This window comes from Oreochromis aureus, linkage group 11 (genome assembly GCF_013358895.1).
Source record: "Oreochromis aureus strain Israel breed Guangdong linkage group 11, ZZ_aureus, whole genome shotgun sequence".
NCBI lineage: Eukaryota > Metazoa > Chordata > Actinopteri > Cichliformes > Cichlidae > Oreochromis > Oreochromis aureus.
Genome location: NC_052952.1, coordinates 3,635,603 through 3,647,923, shown reverse-complemented (window position 1 = coordinate 3,647,923; position 12,321 = coordinate 3,635,603). Strand labels below are relative to the sequence as shown.

General features: G+C 39.3%; 1 protein-coding gene across 2 annotated transcripts in view; it reads right to left on the bottom strand.

The window, feature by feature from the left end:
- LOC116336142 (adhesion G protein-coupled receptor B1-like) overlaps positions 1-12,321 on the bottom strand; it is a 76,970-nt gene that overhangs the window by 19,064 nt on the left and 45,585 nt on the right. For both annotated transcript variants that reach the window (XM_031759930.2, XM_039620167.1), the window contains 2 exons: positions 7,665-7,750; positions 460-558 (listed from right to left, as the gene is read on the bottom strand). In XM_031759930.2, the coding sequence (XP_031615790.1) occupies positions 460-558; positions 7,665-7,750 (185 nt within the window). The remainder of the gene's footprint in view (positions 1-459; positions 559-7,664; positions 7,751-12,321) is intronic.

Below are 12,321 nucleotides of genomic sequence, written 5' to 3'. Positions count from 1 at the left end.
CTTTTTCTAATCAGATTCTATCAGCACAGTCTCTAAAAGCAGAAAACTATTGCCCAAGCAATAGTTACATAATGGTCAACCTAAGAACTTACAGATGAAAGCAAGGCACATCCGCCCACCCACACAGGCAGACAATAAATATAAGTATATGCTAATACCTCTTCAATATCTGCTTCTTTATCTCCTATTAGACAAACACACACACGCGCTTTCTCATTCTCATTCAATTGATCACATGTGCATAACTATTTACATGGGTACAGCTAACACAAGTTTGCTAACACAAGTTTGTAAGAGCACATAACCCTCAAGAACAAAATCCTCCCTGCTAGTGCACGAGGGAGAAAAAAATGACAGAAGGATAAAGGACAGAGAACCAATCAAGTGAGGGAGAAGAAGGAAGGTAGAGGAGAGAACACAGGTAAGAGGAGTTAAGGAAAAATAATTAGCAGGACTAACATGGCGTTACTGGTAGCTGTGGTGGAAACGTCAGCCGAAGAGATAACTCCGCACTTGGCACATTTGAGCGTCATATTGTACAGTGGCACTGTCATCTGACTGCAAAGTCAAATTAACACGCTGTAACATACACAAACAGATACAGATGCACTTGCACACAGACTCGCACAGATGCACGTGAGCACACATACAGCCACGCACGCACAGTGAGTCACAGTGTTCTCGCACAGTCTCTCTCTCAGGGCTATGGTACAGTTGCTGGATGGTTTTGGGTTTACCCGTGTTTGGCTGAGGGGCAGGGGAGGTGGGGCAAAGATTGATCAATTATTGAGCATTTCCTATTAAATGTAATGTTTGATTTTCCTCACAAATAACCAGTCGGTGGCCTGAAGGAGCTGGCGCTCACTAGCACGCTCTTATTGTAATCCATAAAGCTTCAGTCAAATGCCCGATCCTGAACAGGACTGACATCACTGCTGCTCAGACCATGATCACGTGCTGGTTTTGTGCTTGGTTTTGAGTAAACGCCAAGCTTGTATGCAAAGATACTCTCTCTCTCTCACACACACGCACAGACACACTCAAACGCACCTGGCTCCATACAATCCCTGAGTCAAGATTACATGTCATCAATGCATTCAGTATGTAACAATGTATTAAGTCAACAAGAAGCTGTCTCTGTTCTCATGGCCACTCAGCCAAAATCAGAGCTACAAAGTTAATGCAAGCCAAAGTCATGTCTATTTCACATTTTTACATAGTGACATTTTCTTCAAAGTCTTTTATCTGAGACTCTCTGAAAATATCTCTAATGTTGTTCTCACTCAGCAATTTGTTGAGATATCAGCATATCCTAACTTTAAGTATCATGTAAGCTTACTTATATTTGGCACGAATGCCATGGTAATTTGGGGCATTTAATGATTTCTTTGAGATGTTTTTTTTTCCTGGGTGGAATGATTTGTACAGCATAGATCTTTAATACTTGAAAAAGACAGAATTGGATGCACAAATATATACATACACCCCCACTAGTATCTGATTAAATGTTCTTTAACAAGTTGGACCTTGTATTTAGAAATACCAAATCCAGTTCTAAGATTTCAAGTCTTACACATGTATGTTGACCATTTCCATCAAGTTGGAGGAAACCTGTTCAGGGCTAGGCTTAAAAACACATCACTTTGCACACACGGATTTCTCATAACAGAATGCATGAAACAGCGTTGATGTAAAATGTTATCTTTTAGTTACTGAAAGTACTAACCTAAATGGTTTGGTGGTGAATGTTAAGAGGTTTTGATGTTCGCCAAAGTCTTTGTCTGTCTGCAGGTTTTGTCAAAAACAAAACTCTTGTTTTTGACTCAAATGTTTGGCCTCTTGACTGTCAGTGTCAAGTAAAGAAATGATTGTGTATACAGGGCTCTGAAACCAATACCAAATGTTTACCATTGATTTTCTGGATCATTGAAGCACTGCCTGTCTTACATTTCCATTACAGCAAGTAGATATTTCTCAGTGGGATTCCACATTGTTTGTGCCAGAGTTATTCTCAAAAGTATCAAATGGACCCAGTGGTGGTCAAACGTGATGTTTGGGTGGATTTCTGTTTTAATTAGTTCACTTAAAGCTAGGGATGGGAATCGAGAACTGGTCCTTGTTCCCAGTAGTCAAATGCCTGCCTATTGATCCCGCTTATCATTTCTTTGGCTGATTTCAGTTTAGGTGTCAGAGGAGGAAAATAGCGACGCAGTCTAGAGCATGGATATGGACATTTATTTTTATTGCACAAAAGGACAAAATGGTAAAGTGGAAAACTGCATCCAACTGCATTATGCTGCTAACACAACTTCAGTTGCCTTGATGCATGCTCAATCATCCAGGTAAGGAATTCCCCAAAAAGTTGACTCTATTCATCTGGATGTAGCATTTTAAGCGGGAGAAACGTTTCATCAGTGACTTCTTCAGTCAGTTCTTTGAAAGCATCTGCACAGACAGCATGCTAACGCTAAGCTAGCCAAGAACCCCAACAGCCTAACATCAACAGGTAACAAGCAGCCAGACTGCAGCCTCCTTTTCTACCTGTTCATGTTTCTAATCATAAAATCTGAATCACTGGTGACCGCTTTTTTATGCTGGTTGTCATCTTTGCTTTGTGCGGTCAGCTTTGTATTCTACTATGAGAAAGAGCTTAGAGATGCGTGTCCTTATTAGGGATTTGTGTTAGTGCGTGGGGTTGTAGCCTCAGATTTATATTGTTAAACGGTGATTATGAGACCATGTGTTTCAGCTATTTAGTAACATGAAAGCAATGCAACGCATAGTATAACGAATTATTTTTTCATGAGAATAATTAAGTCACGTACTGCATTACTTTGAGGAACGTGTTCTGTGTAACGTTGAGTAACGACAACAGCACTGGTCACAATAAAGAAGAGAAATGGCAAACATGCACAAACTTTTGACCCGAAGCATGCAATTAATTTACATGAATGAAGTTTTTTTTTTGCTTAGCAATGGTGCTGACTCTCATAAGTGAATCAATCTGTGATATCGATAATGGAATCGGACTGACTAAAATCTTATCGATTCCCATCCCTACTTAAAGATTTTGACTCTCTACATGTATTTCTACAATTATGCACTCAAAAAGTAAGCAAACAAATAAACAAAACAAATTTAGTTAATTTGCAGGTGTGATCACCACGAAAATACATCGCTTTACTTTCCTCCCAAAATTCTTCTGTTTACAGCTCTCCCACCGCTGCTGTTGTTAGACAAAGACTGACTACAATGCTTGCAATATTGACAAGTAATAACAAACTAATCTGTTGCCATATGGCCTTCTGCTAAACAACAATTAGAGCGGAGGAGCTGAGGGAATCGATTTTTGTAGCCTATGGATGCCAGGATTAAAAATCACATAATGGAAGAAATTCAATTTCAAGTTAAAGGGCAATACAGGCACTAAATGTACACTGCAGGCAGTGATATTAAAAAGCAATCAACACTTTGTGAAATACACCATTTCCCTGGTCTTAAGGATTGAGAGGCAAAAGGTGGCCATTTGGCAGGTGAGGTGACATGCATTAAGCTCAGTAAATAAATAATGTGCAGCTCACAGACAAATATTACATTAATCAGGTAGAAGGTAATCCTTTGGTCAAACATAAACCTTTGTCTATAGACTTTATAAGATTTCAGGGCAAATGGTAGGCTCTCAAAGCTAAATGTTTGATTAACCCTGTATTACAACCTGTAAATATACAGGCCTGATGACTGAAACCATTTAGTGTTCGTTAAGGAGGAAAGGAGTTCTAGCACTCATTTGATTTGGCCTCTCTTGTCTGTTGTAATTTTCTAATTGAATTACCCTTTAATTTTCAGGGGAAAGTGGCGAGGCCTATCTGACGTTCAGGCTGACCTGTTTGGTGGGGACCCTGCTGTGCAATTAATCATTCTACATATTTAATTAACTTCATTAAACATGTTTTGGATTGGATACTTGAGAAGAGTCATGTGATGGAAATGAGATTAGAACATTAGACATCCTTCTTTACTATTTTGTTCTACTCTACCAAGCAAAGAACTACAAATTTCAGAGTCACAGAATGAAAAGTTCACAAAGTAAATCATCTGGCAATGTATGATTTGACATGTACACTGGACACAGCCTTGAATAAAGCAGTTCCTATAGACTTTATGCTAAAATATTCAACCACTTTTATAGCCTGGTAATAAACAGGTAAAAAAGACTTTCTTTCTTGATCTCTGTAAACACTTTGGCCCCGAGTTCATTGTCTTAGTCATATTTGTATAATACAAAATAAAAAATGATGGAAAAAGGAGGTTTAGCCATGCTATTGCTCATTAGCTAACAACCTGTCACTCACAAGTGATTAGCCAATGAACAAGCAATTTCAGTCAGGCCTGCAACTTCTCATAATATCAAGTTTCTTTCATACCAAGATGGCAAAATTACAAATGTTTATCTTGAAACTCTAAAATGCAAGTTCAGAAACCGACACACAAGGTCACACTAGCTACATCCATCTTTTCTCCAAAAATTAAAATAGATAGAAAAAAAAATTATTTATGAATAAATGATGTGATTTTTGATTGTCCTATCCAGTTCTGGTCAATATAGCTATCCTTAAAAAAACAAGACATAAAACCAATTTTTTATTGAGATGGTGCCCATACAATTAGTGCCACCTCTTGTCATGTAAGTATTTGGGATATATGAAGAATGTTATTGTGGTTCAAGATAGTCACGGTAAGTCACAAATATAATAGAATAGTACTTCAATTTCAACAGGTTAGGGTTTTCTCAAACTGAACACTTAATTTTGTCAACATCTGCAAAACTGTTACAGCACTAAACACCACGACACGCCTACTGTCAACGCCCGTGGTTCTCATCTCTGATGACCTACAACCACTGAGGGAGAGAAGCGTAACACTGCCGTATTTATTGTGCACATCATGTAGCCATACTTGCCTGACTGTATTTATGCACTCAAAACAGTAAAGTGCAAGTATGGAAACACACAATATGAGCCACGTCTTGGAGCATGCTGATGAAAGCTCAATAAAAGCAAGCAAGACTAAAATTAGAATGACTCATTCCAAGGTCAAAAACGTCTGTGCTATCAAGTTTAATTAAACATGAAATAATAACAGAAATTTCTTCTACTTGTGTGATTTTGTTAGGCCACAACTAAATAGCTTAGCAAAATAGCCTGAGCGATCACTCTGAACAGATGTTGTCAGATATTCATTTTTGACATTTATATTCACAATTAAGTTCTAATAAATTCAAGGCACAATCTCACCAGTTCATGCTGTCAGTCAGGCTATGCGTTCCGCCATCAGTTACGGAATACAAAAACAGAGATAAAATCCTGACAGCCATTTTAACCTGGTACACGCACACATTCTCATACTATTCACGCATACAGAAAAGATTAATATTACCGCTATGGATTTAGCACGAGTTATTGGAAAAAAGACAATTTCTATAAAAAGCATTACAGAATCTGTGAGACTCGAAGGCACTGTGTTATTCTATCCAGCTAATGGGAGGCAGGATCAATTGGAAAATCAATAGTGAGGTGAATAGGCAGGAAATAATAGTAAGCCAATCAGAGGAGCTTGCTAGAGGATTCTGCAGGTTTGGCAATTGATAGGGCTGGTAAACCATACACTACAGAGAGGGTGGAATGGCCAGTTATTTTTTTTTACCCAATCACTGATGACAAGGGAGGGGGCTTCTGAGACTGATGTGTCCCTGATTGGAGAGCCCTGAGTGAGAGAGAGGGGATTCTGTGCAAACTCAAACATGACATTTCAGACAGAATAAAAACAAGTACAGTTGAACAGAGAGATCATTAAAGAAAGCAAACATTTTTTTCAGAGAGAGAAAGAAAATAACATCTGAATGCACCAACATGGCCAATGGGGACAGAACAGCCTGCGAGGTAAAGGGCAGCAGGGTACATGTGTGCTCTGTGCTCTGACCAATTTTTAGAAGCCACACCATCAGTCTACTGACATTAGCCATCACTCCCTACCTAGGCAAATATAATTTTTAAGTATTCACATCTTTTAAAGAAACTAAATTGTAACATTTACATACATAACAAGATTTTTCAAAGCAAGTTTCCTGGGTTGTGGCTCTGATGCATTAAGAAAGAGTCTAGCATCCTGAAAAGCATGCTTGTTTGGTTTAGACTGGATATAAAAGAAAGACATATTCTCTTTGTCAGAGAAACGTTGCAAATGCTAAAGTACGTTAAACCTATGTTCCTGTATGTAGCTTCAGGCTTCACTATCCAGCAGGTAGTGTCAAAGGTAAAGGAAGGTGTATTGCCCCCCAGATTCCCAGAATTCCCTGCCTTATGTTGGTAGTCCACAAATCTAAGGTTTCTCAACAAATGCTAAAGTATATTTCCCAAAATGCTGCCCTGTGTCTTTATAAACAATATCAACCGCATTTATCTGCTTATTCTACTAATTCTAATAATAATAATATTAATAAAAAAATACTATAACTACTTCAAGTTATTGTAAATTTGAAACACATTTATGGTTTATTACTACTAGGTTTCATTTCTTTTGCTTTGGCCAAGGGGTTTATCAGTAATGATAACAATATATACATAAAGTATGAATGAAACACGTCTCACTGTATTTTTCCATAACCAAAATGTAAAATGAGATCAGTTTTCCATGAACTTTTCTGGCAGCTGGAAAACTCCCATGAATTGTTGGAAACTGCCACTGAGTTTGAATTTCTGGCAATTGAGAAGCTTGGCATTTCACTTCATCCCTGTAAATAAAAAGCTATATCAATGCTAATCATGATAGCAGGGTGCAACCACTGCTCCAAGTTCTACCTTTCGTCAAAGGACGTGACTCTATTTCAAGTTTCCAAAAGTTGAATCTGTTCATCTGGACGTAGCGTTTTGTGGGAGAAACGTTTCGTCACTCATCCAAGTGACTTCTTCAGTCTCAGCTGACTGCAGGTTATTTCAAGTTATTCTATTAAGTTCTAAGGAGATAAAATTCAATATTATGATTTCCATGTATTGTTTTATTGGGTTCATTCAATGACTTGAATTGTCTTCACTGTTCACATTTCTATGCTTTCCAAAACTTTGATTAAAATGCCATTATCACAAACAGAAATTGTGGCCAGGTCTAGAAATACAACCCCAGTCGTAATAAGCCAGCTTTCCCTTTACAGTGAGGTCTCGCTGCTTAAAGGCCCTGCTTCCCTTTACCAGAAACAACCAAACGGGTGAAAAAAAGACATGGATGGGTTTATAGAACTTCACATTAAGAGCAACACCTGCAAAGAAAGAGCAGCTGGAGGAAAATGTGACACATTTGAAACTTAAAAGGAAAGCAATGAAATGAGACATTATCTTGCTCAGTCTGTGCAGGACCAATAACCAGACAGCCTCCACACTGTATTTGTCTTCTGTCTGCAGTCTCACGTGACTCACACTTGTGTGAAAACAAACAGTATATTTTCTTTTGCTTGTACATTTAACATGAATTCAGCCAGATTTCTGAATCTTCTTTTACTTCATTTTCTTTGGATTAAAAATGTTGTTCTTGCACCGGTCTCAGCCACTACCTAGAGCAATGAGGCTGGTTATAGGTCACTGTGTAAAAAGGATGTGTGGTATAAGGCATACCCCGCCCTCTCCTTTAGTTTCATATCAGTAATTCCGTCTTTGGACACCAGTTTGTTAAAAACGAGAATCCCAATAACCATGTTAACCTGCCGAAGAGAAGAGGTACAAGATTAAAGCACAGCAAAGACACTTTCATTACTTTCACTGCATGCAGCACTGCTCTGGTGATGGCAGTAATGGAAAGCAATGGTGGTGATGTTCATCATAATGAGACGATGGCAGCAGCATGCATGTAAATTAGTCACATCGCACATTAGCTGTACTTACTGTAGGCTTAGCATTGCAAATACTAAATGGTACCAGGCCAAATATTAGTGTCACAAAATGAAGAATGAATGTTAAAAGAAAACTAACACAGACATTATTTTTAATGGAAATGGTACGCTAAAAAAAAATACATAAAATGTGAGTTCTGCAAAATCAAAGGTGGTGGTTTTTTAATTCATACAGTCTTACTGCCTTGAACATTCGCCCTCTATAAAACTCTCTGGTAAAACCCGCTCCAATAGTATTCCAGCGTGTCTGCATATTGCAGAAGTAGCTCTTTATTATAGAAGCAGCTTGTGGAAAATAAGGACACCCAAACAAGCTGTTCACTTGTGGTGAGAAGAGGCAAATTGGGAAGTGAATCACCGAAACTGTAGCTAATAGATTTGATTAACAAAACAAGGACGGTGTCAGTGCAGTGTGCTTTCTGCCGAAGTTTGTCTGTGATTTAATTCTGGTTTGGGCCAAACACTACATGGGGGTTAATATAGGTCAGTACAACAACAGCTGTGAGAAGCTGGAAGTTTAACATCTTATACGAATTCTACATATATACAGTGGCTTGCAAAAGTATTCGGCCCCCTTGAACTTTTCCACATTTTGTCACATTACAGCCACAAACATGAATCAATTTGATTGGAATTCCACGTGAAAGACCAATACAAAGTGGTGTACACGTGAGAAGTGGAACGAAAATCATACATGATTCCAAACATTTTTTACAAATAAACAGTGTTGGGTAAGTTACTTTAAATTAGTAACTTAGTTACATTACTAGTTACTTCTATCAAAAGTAACTCAGTTACTTCAAGTTACTGGTTACTTTCAAAGTAACTAGTTACTAGGGAAAGTAACTTCGGTTTTACTCAGAATTCTCTTGTTAATGTGTTGCTTCCATAACTGGATACCCAGCAAGATTGCCAGTCTTCTAGCTTGCTTACTTGCCACAAGTGCACTGTGCCACCTACCAATAGAAAGGAAAAAATAATGTGCACATTTCCACGAGAGAAATCCCACGCCTGGACCGTCGTTGACCGCTGCTGATTCTAGCCTGCTTTTTACATCCAACACAAAAACTGCAGTCGTGGTGCTTTCGATTGTACTCAGAACTCAGAAATTCTGCCTTCTGAATAGGAAGATGTAGGTAACACCAGACTGCAGATGAGCTGCATACAGAGCTGGACTGGGACAAAAAAATCGTCCCGGGATTTTGACTAGAGACCGCCCACCATTATTGGAAAAATCATAAAGCCTTTGAATGAAAATAAACACTGTTGTGACAGTGATGTACACTGTTCTGATGGTATATATGTATCAATCTATCAATTGTTTGTTGTAAGACTCAGATAATTATTTTTTTAAAACCGAAACATTTTAAATGAGAATAAGAAAGAAAAGTATTTCTTTGTGCCCCCCTTTCCCTGTTAATGCCCTACCTGGCCCCCCAGGCAAAGCTTTGCTAGACCCGCCCCTGCACAGTTACCAGCTGTCAGCTACATACAAAAGCATCCTGGTGTTATTGGTCTCTCAGAAACAGTTCATAACTTCCCTTCAACTCATTCATGTCACCTAAAAGGTAAACCTGTTTCTCCATCACCTGTTCAGCTCTGATGATCCAGTAAGGACATCTCCTGGTTTCATCTTCATGTTTCCCTCTCACCAGATAACCAAACCGATATCATGACCAGCAGCTTTACAGCTGTGGCTCCAGCAAACATCAGCTGATACTAGAAAGTAATATTAAATAAATTCTAACAACAGCTGATCAAGCTTAAACGTGCTGCTGTTGTTTAACGCGACATCCACTGGTTTCCTCTTTGTGCCGCAAAGTGGGCGATAAACAAACAAGAGAGAAAAGCTGATCAGCTGATCATTGATCACTTTCATGATTGAAGTAGAAACAGGAGAGGGAGGGGGAGAGAATGAGAGAAGAAGAGGTAGCTGTGCAGCGTAAACACAGAATAACTCCAGCTTTGTGTCTTTTTCATTGTAGCTGAAGTCCGGGACAAACTGTTTTCACCTTTCAAACTTTTTTCACCTCAATACAAAACGCATAATATTTTCTCTGAATTCGAGACGATTCTGAGACGGTTGGCAACTCTAATAATTAACCGTATGAACAAAATAAAGTTCAACATCATTAACATCATAGCACCCACCATGCTAGCTAGTACGCAGTGCGAAAAAGTCAGCACAAGGAAAATAAACTCCACCTAAACTTGGTTTATATCTGACCCAGATAGACTGCAGGTCATAACTTCTTACCTGAAGTTCAGTTCACCTGACACCGGCGGCCGCTTCGGGTCTCTCCTCCTCTTCCCTCCCTTTTCCTTCATCCACCTGCTGGCTTCCACCACTTGCTAATGTTACTGAATCTGTGGAAGCTCCGTGATAGCCACCACACGAAGTAACGAATAACGAGCCTATCTAAATCCCAGTAACGAGTAACGCGTTCCTGATTTTGGCATAATAACTAGTTACCGTGCTCGTTACCACAATAATAACGTAATTACTGTAACGCGTTACTTAATAACGCGTTAGTCCCAACACTGCAAATAAATAACTGCAAAGTGGGGTGTGCGTAATTATTCAGCCCCCTTTGGTCTGAGTGCAGTCAGTTGCCCATAGACATTGCCTGATGAGTGCTAATGACTAAATAGAGTGCACCTGTGTGTAATGTAATGTCAGTACAAATACCGCTGCTCTGTGACGGCCTCAGAGGTTGTCTAAGAGAATATTGGGAGCAACAACACCATGAAGTCCAAAGAACACACCAGACAGCTCAAGGATAAAGTTATTGAGAAATTTAAAGCAGGCTTAGGCTACAAAAAGATTTCCCAAGCCTTGAACATCCCACGGAGCACTGTTCAAGCCATCATTCAGAAATGGAAGGAGTATGGCACAACTGTAAACCTACCAAGACAAGGCCGTCCACCTAAACTCACAGGCCGAACAAGGAGACCGCTGATCAGAAATGCAGCCAAAAGGCCCATGGTGACTCTGGACGAACTGCAGAGATCTACAGCTCAGGTGGGGAATCTGTCCATAGGACAACTATTAGTCATGCACTGCACAAAGTTGGCCTTTATGGAAGAGTGGCAAGAAGAAAGCCATTGTTAACAGAAAACCATAAGAAGTCCCGTTTGCAGTTTGCCACAAGCCATGTGGGGACACAGCAAACATGTGGAAGAAGGTGCTCTGGTCAGATGAGACCAAATGGAACTTTTGGCCAAAATGCAAAACGCTATGTGTGGCGGAAAACTAACACTGCACATCACTCTGAACACACCATCCCCACTGTCAAATATGGTGGAGGCAGCATCATGCTCTGGGGTGCTTCTCTTCAGCAGGGACAGGGAAGCTGGTCAGAGTTGATGGGAAGATGGATGGAGACAAATACAGGGCAATCATGGAAGAAAACCTCTTGGAGTCTCCAAAAGACTTGAGACTGGGCCGGAGGTTCGCCTTCCAGCAGGACAACGACCCTAAACATAAAGCCAGGGCAACAATGGAATGGTTTAAAACAAAACATATCCATGTGTTAGAATGGCCCAGGCAAAGTCCAGATCTAAATCCAATCCAGAATCTGTGGCAAGATCTGAAAACTGCTGTTCAGAAACGCTGTCCATCTAATCTGACTGAGCTGGAGCTGTTTTGCAAAGAAGAATGGGCAAGGATTTCAGTCTGTAGATGTGCAAAGCTGGTAGAGACATACCCTAAAAGACTGGCAGCTGGAATCGCAGCAAAAGGTGGTTCTACAAAGTATTGACTCAGGGGGCTGAATAATTACGCACAGCCCACTTTTCAGTTATTTATTTGTAAAAAATGTTTGGGATCATATCTGATTTTCGTTCCACTTCTCACGTGTACACCACTTTGTATTGGTCTTTCACCTGGAATTCCAATAAAATTGATTCATGTTTGTGGCTGTAATGTGACAAAATGTGGAAAAGTTCAAGGGGGCCGAATACTTTTGCAAGCCACTGTACCTGATATAACATATGAATATGATTATTAAAACTGCTATTTCTGATGCTGGTACAACTTGGCTTAATTATTTAACTTATTCAATGAACACGTGGAATGAGCAAAAACATTTCTATCACCCAGATTTTACTGGAATTACCTGTATATTATTATTGTTCTAATGATAAATTTGTATGTGCTGTAAACTAGAAAAAGGCCATTAAGTTACGTGGCAATATTTAGAAAACCATGAATGAAGTAAAGGTAATGATAAAGGGAAAAGGTGGAGAAGAATCCACTGTGAATATTGACAAAGAAAAATGATGAGAGGAATTGAGGAGGTAAATGAGGAAGTAGGAAAGAAAACAAGGAACAGACAGCAGGAAGCATAAATAACATGAGGTAAAAATATAGAAAGCAGGAA